Source organism: Bos mutus, chromosome 10 (assembly GCF_027580195.1).
Source record: "Bos mutus isolate GX-2022 chromosome 10, NWIPB_WYAK_1.1, whole genome shotgun sequence".
NCBI classification, from domain to species: domain Eukaryota; kingdom Metazoa; phylum Chordata; class Mammalia; order Artiodactyla; family Bovidae; genus Bos; species Bos mutus.
In genome coordinates this window covers 65,453,636-65,475,070 of record NC_091626.1, presented here as the reverse complement: position 1 = coordinate 65,475,070, position 21,435 = coordinate 65,453,636, and the positions used below count along the sequence as shown (strand labels likewise).

Sequence of the window (21,435 nt, the reverse complement as noted above, 5' to 3'; positions counted from 1 at the left end):
GTATGCCACATCCACAGAAACGTGGTTTTCTCCAGCATGAAGCAGCCAGGTTGTAAGTGCAGAAAGGAGATGGCTGGCTGAGTTTAGCCAGGATGGTATAAACAGAGTGACAGTGGAGAAAGAAAGAGATTGTTGGCAAGAGAATGAAGAATGAAGTGCATCTGGATAGGAGAATGCACATGGATAAACTGTGAAATGAATATGGACAGGCTGGTTAGGGAAGAAAGTTACAACCGGACGGGTGTTATTATTTGGAGATCTGGAAAGAGTCAAAGGAGGAAAGGGGTATAAAAGTTAAAAGCATATAAGGTTGTGGTCCAAGAGGAGGAGAGAAGTTTAAGATATCAGAGGTGAACTGTCCAGAGTGAAGTCATAAGAGTAAAAAGGGTTTTCCACAGAGATGTTAAAATCAGTCTAGGGACAAGACTGTGATGAGCCCAGGGCCAAAGTCCTCAGCAGTGGGGGGAAATGAGCAGGAGGTTAACAGATGGCAGCACCGGAGGGTGAAATGATTGCAGCCTGGAAGCAGGAGGGAGGAGCAGGGAGAATGAATGCATACTAGTATCTGCTATAAAAATGGAGATGAGGGGACATTTGTTCCCTTTTCTCAAGAAGGCTGCGCAGAAGGCAGTTTTCTTAGATTTCACTTAAAACAAGGACAGAAAGTCAGAGGAAGCAGGAGTGTTTGTGGACACAACTGGTGTTCCAAAAAGCACAAAGCAAAGCTTTGTAAGGGGAGATAAGCAGTGATGGGGAAGATGAAGCAGTATCGGACACTGGATATGCCTGCCTTTGAGGTTGAGACTCAGCTTGGCTGTTAGTCAGGCCAGTGAAGTCATTTCTGGAGGTGGGTGCAGGCTGCAGGGAGTGTCGGGTTACAGCGAATGAAATGGCTGCAAAGTGTTGCATCTCAGGGTGATGGAGAAGACAGTTCTCAGAGAAGAGTAAATGGTTATTGGGCTGGAAGAATACGTGAAACGGGGTCTACTTCAGACTAACATGCTTCGAAATTAAGTCTGAATCTTTTTTACTTAAAGAACAGTATGCACGGTAAGTTGTAACTGGATTTTGGTCAGAGACAGGCACTGTGCTATAAAAATACACAAGTAATGTGGTGCTCTGGAAAGAACAACAGTACAAAGGGAGTACATAATCCTGTGAGATTTTTATAATTTTATTTTTATAATACTTGCCTATAAATATTTTATAAGTTCAGGTTCAAAAAGTAATAATTCTGTTATGTTTGGCTTACAGGTTATGCCTTGACTGCATTGGTAAAAATGCTATAATTTTAGAAAGTCAGATATCTTTATTACCTCCTAAACTTCTCCAACAAGTACTCAAAAAAATAACATTTTGGACTGCAGCTAATCACCGGGAAGAACAAAGAGCCCAAAAAGAAGAAACAGAAAATAAATATCAGTGGATCAGTAGCAATTAAGTTGTTATATATGCTTTATGTTTAATATGTTTAAACATTTTAATCAGACTGTATATTTACCCCCCAAATTGGAAGCTTTATTTAGAAGATAAAATCTGAAACAGAAATTCTATGTTAAAGTGATTGTATGGCATGAGATATATGGGAAGAAGACGTTAATGGCAGATTATATTTATATTTGTAAATTAATTTAATTGTAAGTTGCAGGAAAAAAATCTACTTTCTGAAAATAAGTACAATTGTCAGAGACTTTAACTCACTGTGTCCTCTTTACAGGAAAGATTATACAAATTTGAGAAGAATAAGAAATTACCCCCAAGGACTTAGGGATTCTCCAATATAAAGACAAATAGTTGTATAAAAACACCTCATGTCAGCTTTCAGAAAGAATAGATTTTTCTCAAGTCACTTTAAAGTCACCTAAAGTTTCCCATTAAGTAATTCAGTTATTTAAAGAACTTCTCCTTAAATAACTAATGTAACTGGCCAAAACAAGAAAATAGGCAGGCACTGGTATGGGATTAAATACTGAACTCCTTTTAGCATTTATCTAGTAAAGTATTCTTGGTCGTCTTTATTTGAGTAGGGAAATGAATGTCTTCAATTGTCTTTCTGTCACCTCTAAGTTGTTAGATTGTCCCATTTTTTCTGTATATATAGAGACAATGTTTGAAAGTGTTAGAGATTTATCATACAGGGTTTGACATATTGAGAGGCAGTATAGTTATTAACTTTTGATACACCTTAAAATACATTTTGTCTTGGGGACATACTTATAAAAAGTAACCTTCAGTAAATTATGAAATGGGATGATAATCTAGTAATTTATCTTTCTAGAAACTCATTTTGGCCCACACCATTCTACAGAGTTGGTGCTCAAGACCCAGGATATTCAAAATACCTTGTCTTCCCATTTCTTTTCAGTATTAACTCCCTATAAAGAAATGGAACATGAATATTTATCTTTGTAGTCCTTAAATAGTACTTTTGCCATAATTAAGAAGTTCTTCATATATCACAGTCATATCCATACATTGGATTACTAATAACAAGGAATTACTGAAAACTCGGTATATAAAATTACTCTCTACCCTACTACCATGCAAGTTGGCTCTGCAATTTAAAATGTTAAATGTATTTCTATATTGAAGTAAATGTGTAATTTATAATGAAAATTACAGTAGTTTGTAGATCTTCTTAAATTTTAGAGATATATTTTATATATATATGTACTGTATTTTGGATGTGTAAAACTTCTATTTATGTATTGAAATATTTTGTGTTTGCATTTTATTTATTATACAAACTATATAGAATTACTATTTTCCTAGTTTTGTTAGTGTGAACCAGTCATTAGAATTAATTGTGCAAACAATACTTCAGTATAAGTTTTCATTTCTGCTTACTATTTTTAGGCTGAATAACAGATTTAGAAAGTGAGTCTCACAGGTAATACAGGTCTTAGAAGTAATTATTACTATGAACTTTAATATCAGCAGTCTATAAGGAAAAACTATCTAAATCTATTAGATAGTGATAAATGACACTGAGTGGGATGACCTCTTAAATGGTTTCTGAATTATTTCAATACCTTCTCTAGCCTCTTAGAAAAGCACTTCTGTTTATAAATGGCTTACCTAAACATTAAAAGTTAGATTAGCCCCTCAAAACACACACAAAAACACACACACTTGTGTTGTTAGATTAGCCCCTCAAAACACACAAAAACACACACACTTGTGTTAAGAGGATGAAAATCTATATATTATCTTTGGCACACAAAACTGGAGCTCTTCTTATTTGCCTGATTATGCTGAACTACTTCAGAAAGTTATGTTCTGAGGTAGCCCCATGGTACGAGTGGTAGGAAATTCTAATCTGATCTTCAGTTTCCAAAACTTGCCTTAAAGCAGGGCTTCCCTACTACTAAGAGATATAGAAATTCTGGGAGCTGGCAAAACCAGTTTTGAAAATCCCTAGTCAAGCAGTATTCATTCCTCATTCTTACCTCTTACGGTTTACAGTCAACTCGTGTTGTTGACCTGTACAGGAGCCCAAGGCAACATCAGCCTCATAACTTTAAACCCTCCCTTATGGATTCTCTGTTTGAAAGATGGGTCTAGAAGGTTGACTTTTTCTTTTTCCAGGTGGTTCACAAAATAGGTTTCCAGTCTGATTTTCAAGGAAAAAGAATTTCTGGCCATCTTTATTATGTATATCAGAATATTCTTCCAGTTGTCAGGAAGGATTCTTTTGAGGTATTATCATTTTTAGAATGATACGGTAAATGGCATATCAAAATTAGTATCTTTTCCAAGTAGTATCTTTGCAAAAACACCTTTAAAAATTATTAGCCTCTTGATAGCTTAAAAATATTCTTTAGAACTTCATACTGCCAACCCAGAAACAAAGTGACGTTTTCACAAATACATTATTTATATGTATGTATGTGTGTGAGAGAAATAATACAAACTCAATAAAGTAGAATGATTTTCATGGAAGTACATACTGTTTGAAAAAGTAAAATTTTGATTTCAGAACACTTCAAAGGAAAAGAAACAATTTTAAGAATTCCCATTTTTTGGTGCCTGTTTTTCCACTGTATTAATATTGTGATTCTATTGGAATTTCCAGCTTGATGAAGTTACCATGTGGTCCAGCATGTGGGTTCAGCAAGAACATTTTCTAAATCACCCACGTAATGGACTGAATGTTTATATCCCCACAAAATTCATATATTGAAACCCTAATCCCCAGTGTGATGGTTTTTGGAGGTGGGGTATTTGGGAGGCAGTTAGGTTAAGATGAGGTCATAAGGATGGGGACCGGTGATGGATTAGTGGAAGAGACCAGAGCTCTCCTTCTATGTCCCTTCCCTATGAGAAAGTAGCCCACTGCAAGGCAGGAAGAGGGCCCTCACTAAGTACCAAGTCTGTAACTTGATCTTAGACTTCCTAGCTTCTAGAACTGTGAGAAATAAATGTTGTTTAACCCATCCAGTCTGTGGTATTTTGTTATGGTTGCCTGAGCTAAGACAAACCTGAAGTCCACAGTTTACCTCAGGGTTCATTCTTGGTGGTGTATGTTTTATAGGCTTAGACAAATGTGTAGAAACATGTATCTGCCTTTATAGTAACATAGAAACTAAACGCTGCTCTAAAAATCCTCTGTGTTCTGCCCATTTATTCCTCCCTCCCCACTAAGCCCTGGCAGCCATAGATATCTTACTGTTTTTATATTTTTGCCTTTTTCATGTTATACAGTTAGAATTATACAGTATGTACCCTTTTTAGATTGACTTATTTCATTAGTAATATGCATTTGGGCTTCCCTGGTAGCTCAGATGGTGAAGAATCTGCCTGCAATGTGGGAGATCCGTGTTCAATCTCTGAGTTGGGAAGATCCCCTGGAGAAGGAAATGGCAACCCACTCCAGTATTCTTGCCTGGAAAATCCCATGGACAGAGGAGCCTGGCGGGCTACGGTCCATGGGGTTGCAAAGCGTCGGACACGACAATACGCACTTAAGTTTCCTCCATGTCTTCTCATGGCTTGAAAAAAAATGGCTCATTTTCCAGTACTGAATAATACTCCATTGTCTCAGTGTTTTACAAGTGAGGAATCAAATTTAGATCACGATAATTCTTAATTTTCTCTTGATCTAATTGAAAAAAGTCATATAAAATGTAAGCTAAAATAGTGTCTGTGAACAGGATTCACTTTCCTCCCTGAAGGCCTGGGAGGTGAAGATTTCTGAAACACTTTTTAAGCACAATTTTCCAAACTGGGTGGAGGATGCACCACTGAATTAAAATTTCTGCTGGACCAAAAGAGCTTATCGAGAAGAGACGTCATGAACCGATCAGCAGGCACATCGGGGAGCCACGCAGTCCCGGAGCTGCCTCGCACACACAGCGGCGCCTCCGCCCGGAAGCCGCCCAGCAATTGCGGCTGGGGCCACCTGGGACCACGCGTGAGGGTAGTGATGCCACCCCCATCCACTGTCCTGGGAAAGACAGGGCACCAACTCTGGAGACCCTGAAACCTGAAACTTACTAGCTGAGCAATTTGCTAGCCCTTTCTGGGCTGTGAACATCCTTCAGTCAGACAAGACCTTCTTTTTTTGACAGAGTCTGGCTAATTCAGCATCTCCTCGTAATGAAGGGAGGCTCGGAGGTGCTTGGAAGTGCCTTTAGCTTCTGGACCCAGGCCCAGCAGGCGCAGGATGCGGGAGGACCCGGCGCTGGGGGCGCTCAGCACCAGCCGCGCTTCCGGATCCCGGCGAGCGGCGTCAGCGGAACGGGCGGCTCCCAGCGCGGCGTAAACAAGGGCCCTCCGCGGCGAGAAGCGAGCTGGAGGCGGGGCTGACGGGCTGGAAGCTGGTATCAGCCCGAGGCGGACCCTTGCCCGCCCTGCTCGCGTCCCTGCGCCCTCGCTGCCTCCAGCCCGCAACCCCTACTCAAGCGGCCAGAGGCCGTCCTCGCAGAGACGGGCCGGGAGGACAGAATCCCGGGCGGCGGGGAGCGGCCGTAACACCAAACCTTTCGCCGCCGCCGCACGTCTCTTTCTTTTCCTTTGTCTTTTTCTCCTCCGCGGGTGCGGGGATTCCTGGTGAACCGAAGTGCAGCCTCAAGATGGCCGATGGCTACGAGGACCTGCGGGAGGACGAGCTCCCAGGGCCAGCCTACGAAGGCTACGAATCCGCGGAGCTCGCCTGCCCCGCCGAGCGCAGCGGCCACGTAGCCGTCAGCGACGGGCGCCACATGTTCGTCTGGGGCGGTTACAAGGTCAGTGGGCGGCCGGGTCGCGCGGGCGTCGGCCGGCAGTTACCGGTCGGGGGCGGCGGGAGGGCCAGGGTGGCCACCCCGGGCGCCTTCAGCGCCCCCGCGCCGCGACTCCGCCGGTTGGTTCATTCTCTTGCGAGTGTGGGAATCTTCCCACGGGTCTCCCCACCCGTCCCAGGGCTCCTGGGCTGTTGTCACGCCCGCCTTCTGCTTACAAAGCCTGCTCCCCGCTCCCTGCCCGCGCTTGCCCATGTCCGAGCTTTACCTGCGGAGGGCGCGGCGGGTGGTGGGAGACCGCGGAACGTTTTTATTTACAGGGTTGGTGTGTAAGAAGTGACGGTGTGTGAGGTCACTCTTGTTATTGGGCATAGAGCCGGGGTCCGGTGCTCGCTGATGCCGTGGCCCACTTAGGGGGAGACGGCCTCTTAGGGAAAATGCATTGGAATTCTCCAAGGCCGCAAAAATTGGCTTGTTGAACCTTCCCGCCGGTTCAGGAGTCCCAGCTACACCTGTGCACCTGCCATCCTAGTGTTATTCGAATGTTTCGGGGCTATTTTCCTTTTGGTTTCAGCTGAGAAAGGGTTGAGATTTTTCACATTAAACTCCTATAAAGAAAATTAATGGAAAATTTGTATCAATAACCGAAAAAAAATCAAGAGTAACAGCTTTTAACTACAGAACGCAGCCCTTTGACCCTTAGTCATGAACCAGTATGATTAGTTACCAGTTGAGAGCATGTAGTTGAGTTTCTTCTCTTTTCCTCTGTCTGGAAATCCTGCCCAAGTGCCTCCTATTTAAACCTTCTCACTAGTTCTCTTGCCCTTTTGCTTTTAGAGCTTCCTAATAACACTCTGCATTCTAGAATCGTCTTATTTCATTTGCTGGAGTGGTTCGGATCTGTTCTTACCAAAAATATTTTTGTCCCTTTTTAAAAAAAATGATCTGCCCCCGCTCCAATTTGCTAGAAATCTAGTCCTGTACACCAGTGCCTTGCCTGACTTGGAAGCACTAGGTGATTCTGGGTCATAGATTTTAGCTTATGCTACAGTTGATGTGACCATTTTTTGAGATGACTCTGAAAAGATAGCTGGGAAAAAGCTGTCTTGATTACTTCCTTTGGTTCCTTTCTCCTAATCCTGATTAATCTGAAATGTTTTCCCCAGCCTCCAATGAATAGGTGTTCAGAAGAGAGGGTATTTGGTAGGAGCAAGGTGGCTGGTACCGGGTGACTTTTATTAAAATGTAAATAATTGCCTTGGAGAAAGGTAAAACTGTTAATCTTCAGTAGGAAGAGGGAAGGTGAGGGGATAGGGGAAAAGGGTTGTGCGGGTGGAAGATTCTGAAGGTGAGTTGTGGAGGGCCTGGACGCCCAGGTCTGAGGCGGGGTGGAGAAGCATGACTAGTGAAGTAAGTTTGTAGTTCTCAAACAGGCCTTCCTCCACTTTCTGGCTACAACCCTAAGAGTACCACACACCGGAGGCCCTTGGAAGATTGTTTTGATTTCAGTAAACCTTAGCTTCATACACAGAAGTCAGTTTTCCTCCTCCTGCCAAAGTGATGTACTCTGAGTCAACCTGCTATCTTGCTGCCAGCCTTTTTATTTCATAAGTGGTGGAGTGGAAAGAGAAATATTTACATGCCCAGATGTTCTGTTCTGTTTTTCAAGCTAACGACTCTGACACCCATTCTTAGTGAACTGCATCTGTTTGCTTTATGTCAACATTGTTCAGAAAGTGGCCAGGGTGGTTCAAAGTCTGGAGAGGTCAGGCAAAGTGGTTGAAGTTGCAAATTCAGGGAAAGGAGGCTGGAATCCTGCTTCCACCATTCCTTGTTGAGTAGCCTTGGGCAACTTCTTGAAGAAATCTATACCAGCTATTTCTTACAGTTGTTGTGAAGATTCAATACAGCACTCCATGGATAGCACTTCATTAGTTCTGGCATATAGTAAGCTCTATCTGAAGGGAAATGGAGCAGAACAAGGAACTTAAGATTTTGTACAAGGACTTAATATTTGCAGTTCTGCCCTCCCTGCTTCTTGGCAGAGAATGAATGGCTAAAAGGGAAGAACATCTGACCTGTTAGTGTGGATCAGGTGCTTTCAAGGTAGAACTTTCTTTAGCCTGCCAACATGACACACATAATCTTCCATGAGGTCATGTAACTCAGATTTGGTGTGTGGAGTGTTATGGATAAAGTGGCCTTAGAGATTAGCTGGAGATCTAACTTCATGCATCATTGCAACTGCTGTATCAAGAATTTGAATTGAGGCCTCTCTATATTAAGCATTACTTTGAGTATGAGGCATGGGGTAGGGAGAACTGTACATGTGATAGAATTGTTAAAACCTGTTTCTTATAACTCTCAGTATCTCAAATGAGATAGATGTGAAAAAATATACAATAGTGCCTCTTTAGAATACAAGTTATATTTTGTATTTGCAACTTTTTGTTGTTGTTTTAGAGTAATCAAGTCAGAGGATTATATGACTTTTATCTGCCTAGAGAAGAACTCTGGATCTACAACATGGAGACTGGAAGATGGTAACTGTGGATATTAAGAGGGGGACTAGAACATCCAAATAAGGTTGCAAACAAAAACATACTCTGTAAAACCCATACTACTGAATAAAAACACTTTAATTAAAGATACTAACCTAGCTGTGTATTTTGAAAACAGTGTTCTACTAGTTTAGCTTAGCTCCTGAGCTTAAATACTTTTGTATTTCTTCAGTAGTTACTAGATGCTTTTATGACCTTTGAAGAAATTTCTGTTCAGAACTGTGTCAAGTATTATAGCAGTATTAAAGAGGTAGAAGCTTCAGATCCTGGAATGGAAATACATAAAAGTTCCATATATATATTCAATATGTTATGTCTTCTGTTATGTATTTTGAATGAGAGAAGAATTTGTAGACTATATTTGCTAGAAATAAAGGTAGTATTCTATTTTAATGAGCTCTAATATTAAAATTTCTATGCAGATTTCTTTGATTTAGCATGTTTTGCCTTAAAAACAAAATTAAATTTGCCATCCATGCAAATGGGTTATTCTGAAAGGACTTTTTGCCAGTTTCATACCAGTAATACTTGTACATTCTTAGCAGAATTAATAAATTCTCAAAATGCTGGGTTGGCTGTGTTTGAGGATTTAGAACGTAGTTTTCCCCATGGGTTGCTTTGTGAAAACTTAGTCTGTTATATATTTTAGCATATTTGAGATCTCAGAACTAGGAGAATACTAGTTCCACTTAAGAGTTCAACTAAAAATAAACCAGGATTATTTTTGCATATAGCTAGTGTTAATCTAGCTGTTTAACGCTCTTTTTCTAGAGAACTGGACATTTATAATTGTATTCCTTTAATGGGGAAACTTAAAAAAGAAATTCAATCCCAGGAAGAATTTTTACAAAATCAGTCTATCAAAACTTAAAAATTGGGAATTCCCTAGTGGTCCAGTGGTTAAGACTCCACGCTTCCACTGCAGGGGCACAGGTTCAGTTCCAGGTCAAGGAACTAAGCTCCTGCATGTCCCACAGCACAGCCAGAAACAAACATAAAGCTTAACACAGATGAAGCGATATTAGGAGTAGAAGCCCTTGAATGTAATATTAATATTCTGAATCTTAGAATTAACTTTTTGATTCAGATTCACTTTTAGACTTAGAATGAGTTAAAACAGGTAAAGAGCACTCAGAGGAATGGTTGGCCTATAGTAGACACTACCTGAGTGTCTGTAGTATTACATAAGGTCGGAATCAGACTAATTCGAATGGCTAAAGGTGACTGAATTAAAAAACACTTATTAATCTGTCAGGACTCAGATATTGAAGTTTTCTTCCTTTGGGTTCTTGGCCCACTCAAAAAAACAAAACCATCATTTATGGTCAAGTAACCAGAAAAAGCAAACAATTTAGTTAGAGAAATGTTGAGATGGTTTGCTCCTAGAGTGATATATGACATGTAGGCTTTCAGAACCTCCCATGCTGTCACGTTAGTGCCTGCTGGCGCAGCCTGTGGAGTGGGTGAAAGGGACAAGTTAGAAGAGACCTCAGTATAGCTACTCACCCCTTATTTTTTCCTTTTATTGTGGGGATAGAATTAGAAGACTGGATACATTGTTGCATTTCTTCTTGGGGAAATTTATTTACATTCAGTTTTTTCCCTCTCAGGAAAAAAATTAACACTGAGGGTGATGTTCCTCCTTCTATGTCAGGAAGCTGTGCCGTGTGTGTGGACAGGGTGCTGTACTTGTTTGGAGGACACCATTCAAGAGGCAATACAAATAAGGTTAGTGTGTGTAAGGATGGTTTAAGGTAACTTTGTTCTTTTTCAGACCACTTTAGATTTCTAAGGTTAGCCCAGTTTATTCCTGTTCAAGTTCAAAAACATGTGTACTTGATTGTGGTATGTTCTTTGCAGCTACTTACTCTCTTATTAATAAAATGCTGTATATTAGATGAATATTAGTAAACTAAAAACAAGATGCAGTTTGGGGGACGGGGCGGGATATTGATGGCTCAGATAGTAAATAATCTGCCTGCAATGCACGAGACTTGGGTTCAATCCCTGGGTTGGGAAGATCCCCTGGAGAAAGGAATGGCTATTCACTGCGTATTCTTGCCTGGAGAATTCCATGGACAGGAGCCTGGCGGGCTACAGTCCATGGAATTACAGTGAGTTGCACACAACTGAGCAACTAACACACACAGTAAAATTTAACAGGCCACAACTCAAAAAGCTGTAAGGAGAAATTAACACTGACAAAATTTCATATACTAACATTCCTATAACATGCCACTATAAGATACTGTTGTTCAGACTTTGTCTGTGTTTTGCCCAAATAGGGAAAAGGCATGTTTTTCTCAGGCCCGTACGAGACAGATGCAGTCAGAAAGGTGCATGTAATGTACGTTCAGTTCAGTTCAGTTGCACTCATGTCCAACTCTTTGAGACCCCTAGGACTGCAGCACGCCAGCCCTCCCTGTCCGTCACCAACTCCCAAAGTTTACCCAAACCTATGTCCATTACGTTGGTGATGCCATCCAGCCATCTCATCCTCTGTTGTCCCCTTCTCCCGCCTTCAATCTTTCCCAGCATCAGGGTCTTTTCCAATGCGTCGGTTCTTCGCATCAGGTGGCCAAAGGATTGGAGTTTCAGCTTCAGCATTGGTCCTTCCAATGAATATTCAGGACTGGTCTCCTTTAGGATGGACTGGTCGGATCTCCTTGCAGTCCAAGGGACTCTCAAGAGTCTTCTCCAACACCACAGGTCAAAAGCATCAAGTCTTTGGAGCTCAGCTTTCTTTATAGTCCAACTCTCACATCCATACAGGACCACAGGAAAAGCCATACTACTAGCTTTGACTAGACGGACCTTTGTTGGCAAACTAATGTCTCTGCTTTTTAATATGCTGTCTAGATTGGTCATAACTTTCCTTCCAAGGAGTAAGCGTCTTTTAATTTCATGGCTGCAGTCACTATCTGCAGTGATTTTGGAGCCCAAAAAAATAAAGTCTGTCACTGTTTCCCCATCTATTTCCCATGAAGTGATGGGACCAGATGCCATGATCTTAGTTTTCTGAATGTTGAGTTTTAAGCCAACTTTTTCACTCTCCTCTTTCACTTTCAAGAGGCTCTTTTCTTCTTCTTCGCTTTCTTCCATAAGGGTGGTGTCAACTGCGTATCTTAGGTTATTGATATTTCTCCCAGCAATCTTGATTCCAGCTTGTGCTTCCTCCAGCCCAGTGTTTCTCATGAGGTACTCTGCATATAAGTTAAATAAGCAGGGTGGCAATATACAGCCTTGACGTACTCCTTTCCTGATGTAGAACCAGTCTGTTGTTCCATGTCCAGTTCTAACTGTTGCTTCCTGACCTGCATACAGGTTTCTCAAGAGGCAAGTCAGGTGGTCTGGTATTCCCATCTCTTTCAGAATTTTCCACAGTTTGTTGTGATCCACACAGTCAAAGGCTTTGGCATAGTCAATAAAGCAAAAGTAGATGTTTTTCTGGAACTTCTTGCTTTTTCGATGATCTAGCAGATGTTAACAGTTTGATCTCTGGTTCCTCTGCCTTTTCTAAATCCAGCTTGAACATCTGGAAGTTCACGGTTCACGTACTGTTGAAGCCTGGCTTGGAGAATTTTGAACATTACTTTTCTAGCATGTGAGATGAGTGCAATTGTGCAGTAGTTTGAGCGTTCTTTGGCATTGCCTTTCTTTGGGATTGGAATGAAAACTGACCTTTTCCAGTCCTGTGGCCACTGCTGAGTTTTCTAAATTTGCTGGCATATTGAGTGCAGCACTTTCACAGCATCATCTTTTAGGATTTGAAATAGCTCAACTGGAATTCCATCACCTCCACTAGCTTTGTTCAAAGTGATGCTTCCTAAGGCCCACCTGACTTCACATTCCAGGATATCACACCATTGTGATTATCTGGGTCGTGAAGACCTTTTTTGTATAGTTTTTCTGTGTATTCTTGCCACCTCTTCTTAGTATTTTCTGGTTCTTTTAGGTCCATACTGTTTCTGTCCTTTATCAAGCCCATCTTTGCATGAACTGTTCCCTTGGTATCTCTTGGTATTTCTTGTATAGATCTCTATTGTTCTATTGTCCCATTCTATTGTTTTCCTCTATTTCTTTGCATAGATCACTGAGGAAGGCTTTCTTATCTCTCCTTGCTAATCTTTGGAACTCTGCATTCAAACGGATGTATCTTTCCTTTTCTCCTTTGTTTTTCGCCTCTCTTTTTACAGCTATTTGTAAGGCCTCCTTAGACAACCAGTTTGCCTTTTTGCATTTCTTTTTCTTGGGGATTGTCTTGATCACTGACTCCTGTACAGTGTCATGAACCTCCGTCCATAGTTCTTCAGGCACTCTTATCAGATCTAATCCCTTGAATCTATTTGTCACTTCCACTGTATAATCGTAAAGGATTTGATTTTGGTTATACCTGAACATTCTTGTGGTTTTCCCTACTTTCTTCAATTTAAGTCTGAATTTGGCAATAAGGAGTTCATGATCTGAGCCACAGTCTTGTTTTTGCTGACTGTATAGAGTTTCTCCATCTTTGGTTGCAAAGAATATAATCAATCTGATTTCGGTGTTGACCATCTGGTGCTGTCTATGTGTAGTCGTCTCTTGTATTGTTGGAAGAGGGTATTTGCTATGACCAGCGCGTTCTCTTGGCAAAACTCTGTTAGCCTTTGCCTTGCTTCTTTCTGTACTCCAAGGCCAAATTTGCCTGGTACTCCAGGTGCTTCTTGACTTCCTTACCATTGTGTTTGGCAGGACAGAGGAACAGAAAACAAAAAGTGTTAACCCAAGAGGTGATGCTTGAGTGGAATCACAGAGTATAGTTGGAAGGAGTATTATGCAAGATATATAGGTACCAGGATGCAGAGTTACACGCAGATATGTCTGGTTTATGGAAGTGCCAAGTGATTTGGTGTAGACAGAGCATGTGGGTTGAACTGGTTTCAGATTTCAAACTGTGCTCCTAGGAACTCCAGTGATTTTGGGGGGGATGCTTTGGGACACCTGTGAGAGAAGTATATGGGGTTAGGCAGGCTCCACACCACCCTTTTCCTCCTTCCTTTTAACAATTGTAGCTCCGCCCATTTATTTATTCACAGTTCACCCTAAGGTAAATCACAGTTCACTTTAATTAAGTGAATAGTGTTGCATGCTCTTTGGGTTTGGACAAAAGAGCTATTCCAAATCCTGAAAGATGATGCTGTGAAAGTGCTGCACTCAATATGCCAGCAAATTTGGAAAACTCAGCAGTGGCCACAGGACTGGAAAAGGTCAGTTTTCATTCCAGTCCCTAAGAAAGGCAATGCCAAAGAATGCTCAAACTACCGCACAATTGCACTCATCTCACATGCTAGTAAAGTAATGCTCAAAATTCTCCAAGCCAGGCTTCAGCAACATGTGAACCGTGAACTTCCTGATGTTCAAGCTGGTTTTAGAAAAGGCAGAGGAACCAGAGATCAAATTGCCAACATCCGCTGGATCATGGAAAAAGCAAGAGAATTCCAGAAAAACATCTATTTCTGCTTTACTGACTATGCCAAAGCTTTTGACTGTGTGGATCACAACAAACTGTGGAAAATTCTGAAAGAGATGGGAATACCAGACCACCTGACCTGCCTCTTGAGAAACCTGTATGCAGGTCAGGAAGCAACAGTTAGAACTGGACATGGAACAACAGACTGGTTCCAAATAGGAAAAGGAGTACGTCAAGGCTGTATATTGTCACCCTGTTTATTTAACTTATATGCAGAGTACATCATGAGAAATGCTGGACTGGAAGAAACACAAGCTGGAATCAAGATTGCCGGGAGAAATATCAGTAACCTCAGATATGCAGATGACACCACCCTTATGGCAGAAAGTGAAGAGGAACTCAAAAGGCTCTTGATGAAAGTGAAAGTGGAGAGTGAAAAAGTTGGCTTAAAGCTCAACATTCAGAAAACGAACATCATGGCATCTGGTCCCATCACTTCATGGGAAATAGATGGGGAAACAGTGGAAACACTGTCAGACTTTATTTTTCTGGGCTCCAAAATCACTACAGATGGTGACTGCAGCCCTGAAATTAAAAGACGCTTACTCCTTGGAACGAAAGTTATGACCAACCTAGATAGCATATTCAAAAGCAGAGACGTTACTTTGCCAACAAAGGTCCGTCTAGTCAAGGCTATGGTTTTTCCTGTGGTCATGTATGGATGTGAGAGTTGGACTGTGAAGAAGGCTGAGCGCCGAAGAATTGATGCTTTTGAACTGTGGTGTTGGAGAAGACTCTTGAGAGTCCCTTGGACTGCAAGGAGATCCAACCAGTCCATTGTGAAGGAGATCAGCCCTGGGATTTCTTTGGAAGGAATGATGCTAAGGCTGAAACTCGGTACTTTGGCCACCTCATGCTAAGAGTTGACTCATTGGAAAAGACTCTGATGCTGGGAGGGATTGGGGGCAGGAAGAGAAGGGGACGACAGAGGATGAGATGGCTGGATGGCATCACTGACTCGATGGACGTTGAGTCTGAGTGAACTCCGGGAGTTGGTGATGGACAGGGAGGCCTGGCGTGCTGCGATTCACGGGGTCGCAAAGAGTCGGACATGACTGAGCGACTGATCTGATCTGATAATGACATATATCCGTTATTATAATGTCACACGCAGTATTTCACTGTTCATAAAAACTTCTGAACTTGTGTATACATCTCCTCTCTCCCCCTAAACTCCTGCTATCAGTCTTTTAATTGTCTCTATAGTTTCGTCTTTTCCAGATGGCATATAGTTGGAATCTATTTTTCTTTGCCATCCAAGGAAAAGCCTTTATAACACCACTCATGGCTCACCCATGCATGGACCTGACTTGCTCAGTGGCAAACTTCCCCACTAAATGCTGTAGCTTTTCTTTCCGTGTTGAGCCCTGTCACACTGGTCCTGCCCAGCAGCATGTGGAGGTGCAGGGGAGTCTGTGTTTTCTGTTTATTCATAGGAAGGCCACAAGTCTTGCCCCTTGTCACAGTGAACCCAGATTTCTGTTGGGTATGTTGTAAACAGAGAAGCCGTTTCTTCGGGTTCTTATTTTTATATTTAGGCGTTTGCTTAAGACTTTGTTGGAAGAAAGGGTTTTGTGCCTAAAAGGTTTTGTGAGGCACTGCTGTAGGCTGTTGTTGAGCCATCTGTTTTTCAGGGTCAAGGGGGAGAAAACTAACTTTGACACAACATGAGGAAACTTGGGGAAAAGACTAGTTGTGGCTTTAGTAAAGGGGAGTGGTCAGAGAAATGGTTAATAGTTAAATCAGTACGGTTGAGGAAAAGAAACCTTAGGAGCCTAAAAAAAAGAAGTTAACTTATTGACTATTTAAATGTAAGTACCTGGATGTGAACCCTCTGAAAGACAAATGAATATTTAATCTTTTAAGATTTATCCTTAGCTCCTAGAGTTAAGTGGGCACTTAAGACATGTTTGTTAAATTGAAGATGAATTGCTAAGTTTGTTTTTTTTTTGTAATACCATCCCAGAATACATAAATTAGATCAGTACAATTTAAAGTGCCTATCTCAGGCAAAGAATGTAGTAAATTAACTCACTTTCTAGTCCTTCAGCCAAAAAGTGGTATGGGGGGAAAAACAGGCTGAACGCAAACAAGGTGCACAGTGACTTAAGTAATTCACATTCTGGCAGAAATTTCTTCCCTGGACTCAGACTAGGTAACATTTTACAGACTGGCAGCCAGTTTGCAATTATACTTTTAGTAGTACTGAATTAGATGACATTCTTATCAGCATAAATGCAATAACATTAAATGCCAAGGTTGAATTTCCTTCATGTAACAGAATCTAACATTGCTTCTGGCAGTTCTACATGCTGGATTCAAGGTCTACGGACCGAGTATTACACTGGGAAAGAATTGACTGCCAAGGAGTTCCTCCATCATCAAAGGACAAACTCGGTGTCTGGGTATATAAAAACAAGTGAGTGAGCCACACTATAGGTTTGGGTTTTTATGTGGAAAGTACTTTGCCATTCACGTATCTTTTGCTAATAACCATTGTAATCATGTAACATGCCTCTGAAGGCCCATAAAGATTGAGTGAATTAACGGCAAAGCACCTAAGACATCATTGTTAGTCATATTAGCCATTATTATTTGAATAAGTATTTTTATATACTCCAGTGTGCCTTCTCAGCTCATGAAATATTACAAAACAAACAAAAAAATATCTTGTATCCTGTGGATGTTTGAATTATTAATTTCTTGGTTTTTTATCAAACAGGTTAATATTTTTTGGAGGGTATGGATATTTACCTGAAGACAAAGTATTGGGAACTTTTGAATTTGATGAAACATCTTTCTGGGTAAATGAAGTTTCATATTTGCAAAAGTGGCCTACTTAGTCTATTGAAATAATATACTTCGTTTGCTATTAGCTTTGTTCATTTTGCCCTGTTAATAAACCAAAGGTTGTTTTACAAACATTATTTGTAAAAACTAACTCAGATTCTTATTTTCTGTAGAATTCAAGTCATCCAAGAGGATGGAATGATCATGTACATATTTTAGACACTGAAACGTTTATCTGGAGCCAGCCTATAACTACTGTGAGTTACTGAAGAATAATGAATTAATTATTAAAGCAAGGGCAGTTGCCAACTAGTGCCCTTCAATGAGAAGGGCAGTTGGCAAGTGGTGTAAAATTGATAGTTCATTTTTCTCCAAGGAGTCTAAAACTAAAAAGTTAATGAATGTATAGACTAGCCCAGTATCTGTCATCTAATAGCTGTTAAAAGTGGTATAGTTTGTAATTAAATAAATGACCTAGTGCTGGATTGGGATTTAAATTACTCAAATGTTAGATGTCTTTTTCCTCTGACACAGTGTCATATAATGTTCTAGCTTTTATTTTTAAAGAAAAGTAAAGCAAGTAAGCATTCTATTAACTAGCCCTTTCAGTAATGTTTCTCAAAAGCTCCCAGTTTTGGTAGTCAGCCTTTAGTACTGCTGTTTACTACAAGTTTGCACTTAAGCTTAAGAGCTCAAGTGTTCTGCACATTCTATCCCACTTCCAGAAAAGACTTCTTTCTGGTATTTATAAAACGTTCATTTATTCATTAAATTGTTTTTACGACTTAACTAGGGTAAACCACCTTCACCTCGTGCTGCCCATGCCTGTGCGACTGTTGGAAACAAAGGCTTTGTGTTTGGAGGCAGATACCGGGTGAGTATATAAAATAGTTTCAAAGATGTGCTTTTCAGTTACTCAGAATGATAACTAATTTATCCTTTTTTAGGATGCTAGAATGAATGACCTTCACTATCTTAATCTGGATACATGGGAGTGGAATGAACTGTAGGTATCATCTAGATGATTATTTAGGAAAGTTTTTCAAAAAAATTCCAATGGATTTTCCCCTTACTCTCTATTATTAGTACATAATGTACCTGCTTTCCTTTTCTGTAACAGTGAATCTTAAGTAAACATGATCACTAAATCCTTAAGGAATCTTTAAATTTTCAATGCCCATAACTATGTCTAGCACATAGCATGTGCTCAGTGTTTGTTGAAAAGATCTAAAGTTGACCTTCCTTCCAAGGAAACAGTTCATTGAAAAGCATGTAGTTGTTAATATCTAGAAGCCTTTTTAAAAATCTCTTCAAAGTTCCATATAAAATTTTAGTATTTCTCTGCTTTAAATACAGTAGCAGCTTTTAAATGCAGATATTGTAACTTAGCTATCATTTTCAGAATTCCACAAGGCATATGCCCAGTTGGCCGATCTTGGCACTCACTAACACCAGTTTCTTCAGATCATCTCTTTCTCTTTGGAGGATTTACCACTGATAAACAGCCACTAAGTAAGTACTCTTAAAATATTTTTAAAAGTTATTATACATCATTTGTAAGTAATATAAATAGCTGGAAAAAATCAGTATTTTTAGGTGTATCAGAGGGCTATAGGAATGGTTAGAAGATTTGGTATTAATTTTGATCCTATAATATATATACAGTTGTTTTCATATGACACATCTATCTGTCCAGTAAAAAAAAAAATTACCTAGAGCTCTTTGCCCTGCTAAATAAATGGCTGTAACATGGAAAGGGCTTACATACCTAACTGCAGGGGAAAAAAGGAAATATACTTTCTGTATCTACTCAAAATCTGATTTATTACTGTTTTTACTAAAGCTGCACTCTTTAAATATCAGTGTCAAAAAAAAATAAATAAATATCAGTGTCACATTGACAGAATAACATACTTAATGCTTTCTTCTTTGCTTTAATCAGGTGATGCCTGGACATACTGCATCAGTAAAAATGAATGGATAAAGTTTAATCATCCCCATACTGAAAAACCAAGGTATGAACTATTTAAAAGGTAGTTCTTGAGTGAGGTCCTTAGAGATGTATAAGACTGGTAATGAATGAGAAAATTCAGTTGGCTGCATTCACTTCCTCATAAAAACCCTAGCATTCACTAAGGTTTAATTTGAAAGAAAACCAAAGTTCTTAGTATTAGTGCTTTCTTTTTCATCATCAGTGCATGAAAAACAGGGCTGGATTTTGCTTTTTGCTTCATTAGAATAATGACATTGTTAAAATTTATACTAAAGCTCTTTACCAGAGTAGAACTGTTTCTAGATTTGTCATCTGAAAAAGGAAATTCTAGTTCTCTTCTAGGAGAGAATTCAAAACCCTAAACAATGTTTGACGGTGAGGGAATCAAGAACTTACAATCAAGTTTACAGCTATGCAGTATAACAAATACTAGGAAGTTGAATTGTCCAAAAAGAGCCTGTTAGAACACTTGCTACTTTTCTTATGTCAGAATTGTTACAGAGACTGCTAAAAGGAAATGATGTAGTCAGAATTGTTGTTCAAAGCACATTTGTTTAATGTTAGCTTGCATTTTGGAGAAGGCAGTGGCATCCCACTCCAGTACTCTTGCCTGGAAAATCCCATGGATGGAGGAGCCTGGAAGGCTGCAGTCCATGGGGTCGCTGAGGGTCGGACACGACTGAGCGACTTCACTTTCACTTTTCACTTTCATGCACTGGAGAAGGAAATGGCAACCCACTCCAGTGTTCTTGCCTGGAGAATCCCAGGGATGGGGGAGCCTGGTGGGCTGCCGTCTATGGGGTCGCACAGAGTCGGACATGATTGAAGCGACTTAGCAGCAGCAGCAACTTGCATTTTTATCCACGCCTCTAACCTAAGTAGTACAGTCATGCCATTAAGATGCCTTTCGACACAAATACTCTTTCCAGAGAGTCAGGCCTGAAGATGCTCCGTTTCACTCAGGCAGAGTAAAACATTCCTCAGATGTTTTGCATAAGGACAGCTGACCCTGCCTATGAAAAGAAGGAGAGGGCATATACCACTCATCTCCCAAAGACTTTTATTGCTCATAAAAACCTAGAGAACAGATCGTTCATTTCAGACTCCTCATTGCATAAATTAGGAATGGACCAGAGAGATAATGATATCTAGATAAAGACACTGATTTTTCTAGCTTTTTGTACTTTTCCTTGAGATAACTGTGTCTCAACTTTATGTTTTGGTCTGTGCTAAAGACCTTTAGTCTTTATTTCATCATCTCTATTCTCTAGTATAAATTATCAATTTGGTAATTGGGTTGACTTCAAACAAGTTCTTGTTTTAAATGTAGATTATGGCATACAGCTTGTGCCAGTGATGAAGGAGAAGTAATTGTGTTTGGAGGGTGTGCCAATAACCTTCTTGTCCATCACAGAGCTGTAAGTACACCACCCTTTATTAAAGGACACTCCATATTATTGCTGAAACTTTCTTGTGAAGTACTTTTAATGTATTCTTGTCTATTTTTCAGGCACACAGTAATGAAATACTTATATTTTCAGTTCAACCAAAATCTCTTGTAAGGTAAGTAACTTTTTTACTTGGTACTTATTTTAAATTGTTTTTTAAACACTTTGAATTAGTGTTCTTGAAAAAATAGGTTTATGGATAATTTAAGGGCAATAATAAACTTTCATTGATAAAACTATCCAGTTTCTATGAAAATCTTTAAAGTGGTTTTTCTTTTTTGGTAGTTTTAATATACTTCTAACAGTAAAGTGAAATTATTTTTCTTTGTCCACTTTCAGGCTAAGTTTAGAAGCTGTCATCTGCTTTAAAGAAATGTTAGCCAACTCATGGAACTGCCTTCCAAAACACTTACTTCACAGTGTTAATCAGAGGTTTGGTAGTAACAACACTTCTGGATCTTAAGGCTTCATAGATAATGCCTCTGATCACTTGCATGGACATCAATTCTGTAAACATCAGAGTGAAATCATTTGTATAATTATATACACTGTTGTAGTTTGCAGCTTTTTAGTTTTAATGTGCATGTGAATGGCCTAGAGAACCTATTTTTGTGTCTAAAGTTTACAATAAATGTATTTAACAGCATAAGTTATTACTTGGGCTTTTTACCCAAAGGAATGATTATTTCCTATTTGGTAACAACAGGGTCTATATTAATTATTCCTACCAGTATCAAAATGGTGAAGTTACTTTTTAAAGACATTAATATTTTAGCTGTTTCTTGAGTAGTCTGTTATGTTGAATTTAAAACACTAGGCTACATAAAGTGGTTGTTGATAGGACTAAGCTGGTAAAAGAAACCTTGGAGGGACCAGCGGCCGTCCAGTCCTCGACCCCAGTACTTTGGTGTAA

The 21,435-nt window shown here is 40.0% G+C and overlaps 3 protein-coding genes and 1 pseudogene across 6 annotated transcripts in view; 2 read left to right on the top strand and 2 right to left on the bottom strand.

The window, feature by feature from the left end:
- KLHDC1 (kelch domain containing 1) overlaps positions 1-5,028 on the top strand; it is a 40,891-nt gene extending 35,863 nt beyond the window's left edge. For all 4 annotated transcript variants that reach the window (XM_070378115.1, XM_070378117.1, XM_070378118.1 and 1 more), the window contains one exon: positions 1,255-5,028. In XM_070378115.1, the coding sequence (XP_070234216.1) occupies positions 1,255-1,441 (187 nt within the window). In that variant the 3' untranslated portion in view covers positions 1,442-5,028. The remainder of the gene's footprint in view (positions 1-1,254) is intronic.
- A 680-nt stretch (positions 5,029-5,708) lies between these two features.
- KLHDC2 (kelch domain containing 2) lies at positions 5,709-21,171 on the top strand. The gene is made up of 13 exons (XM_005894286.3): positions 5,709-6,227; positions 8,685-8,764; positions 10,393-10,510; positions 16,595-16,710; positions 17,014-17,095; positions 17,255-17,338; positions 17,875-17,955; positions 18,029-18,087; positions 18,484-18,593; positions 19,024-19,096; positions 20,405-20,492; positions 20,585-20,637; positions 20,862-21,171. Exons 1-13 carry the CDS (start codon positions 6,075-6,077, stop codon positions 20,983-20,985), a joined length of 1,221 nt encoding a protein of 406 aa, XP_005894348.1. The 5' UTR covers positions 5,709-6,074; the 3' UTR covers positions 20,986-21,171.
- LOC138989634 (small nucleolar RNA SNORA11) lies at positions 15,705-15,828 on the bottom strand (annotated as a pseudogene).
- The window catches only part of NEMF (nuclear export mediator factor), a 56,594-nt gene continuing 54,765 nt past the window's right edge, over positions 19,607-21,435 (bottom strand). Inside the window, exon 34 of the transcript XR_011465681.1 lies at positions 19,607-20,087. The gene's annotated coding sequence lies outside the window, so the exon portion shown is untranslated. The remainder of the gene's footprint in view (positions 20,088-21,435) is intronic.

Excerpts from the sequence above, each read along its gene's own strand:
- KLHDC2 (XM_005894286.3), top strand. The coding sequence starts at position 6,075 with ATGGCCGATGGCTACGAGGACCTGCGGGAGGACGAGCTCCCAGGGCCA. Across the intron at positions 10,511-16,594 it reads CAAGAGGCAATACAAATAAG|TTCTACATGCTGGATTCAAG; the intron begins GTTAGTGTGTGT and ends TGCTTCTGGCAG. Across the intron at positions 18,594-19,023 it reads CACTGATAAACAGCCACTAA|GTGATGCCTGGACATACTGC; the intron begins GTAAGTACTCTT and ends TGCTTTAATCAG.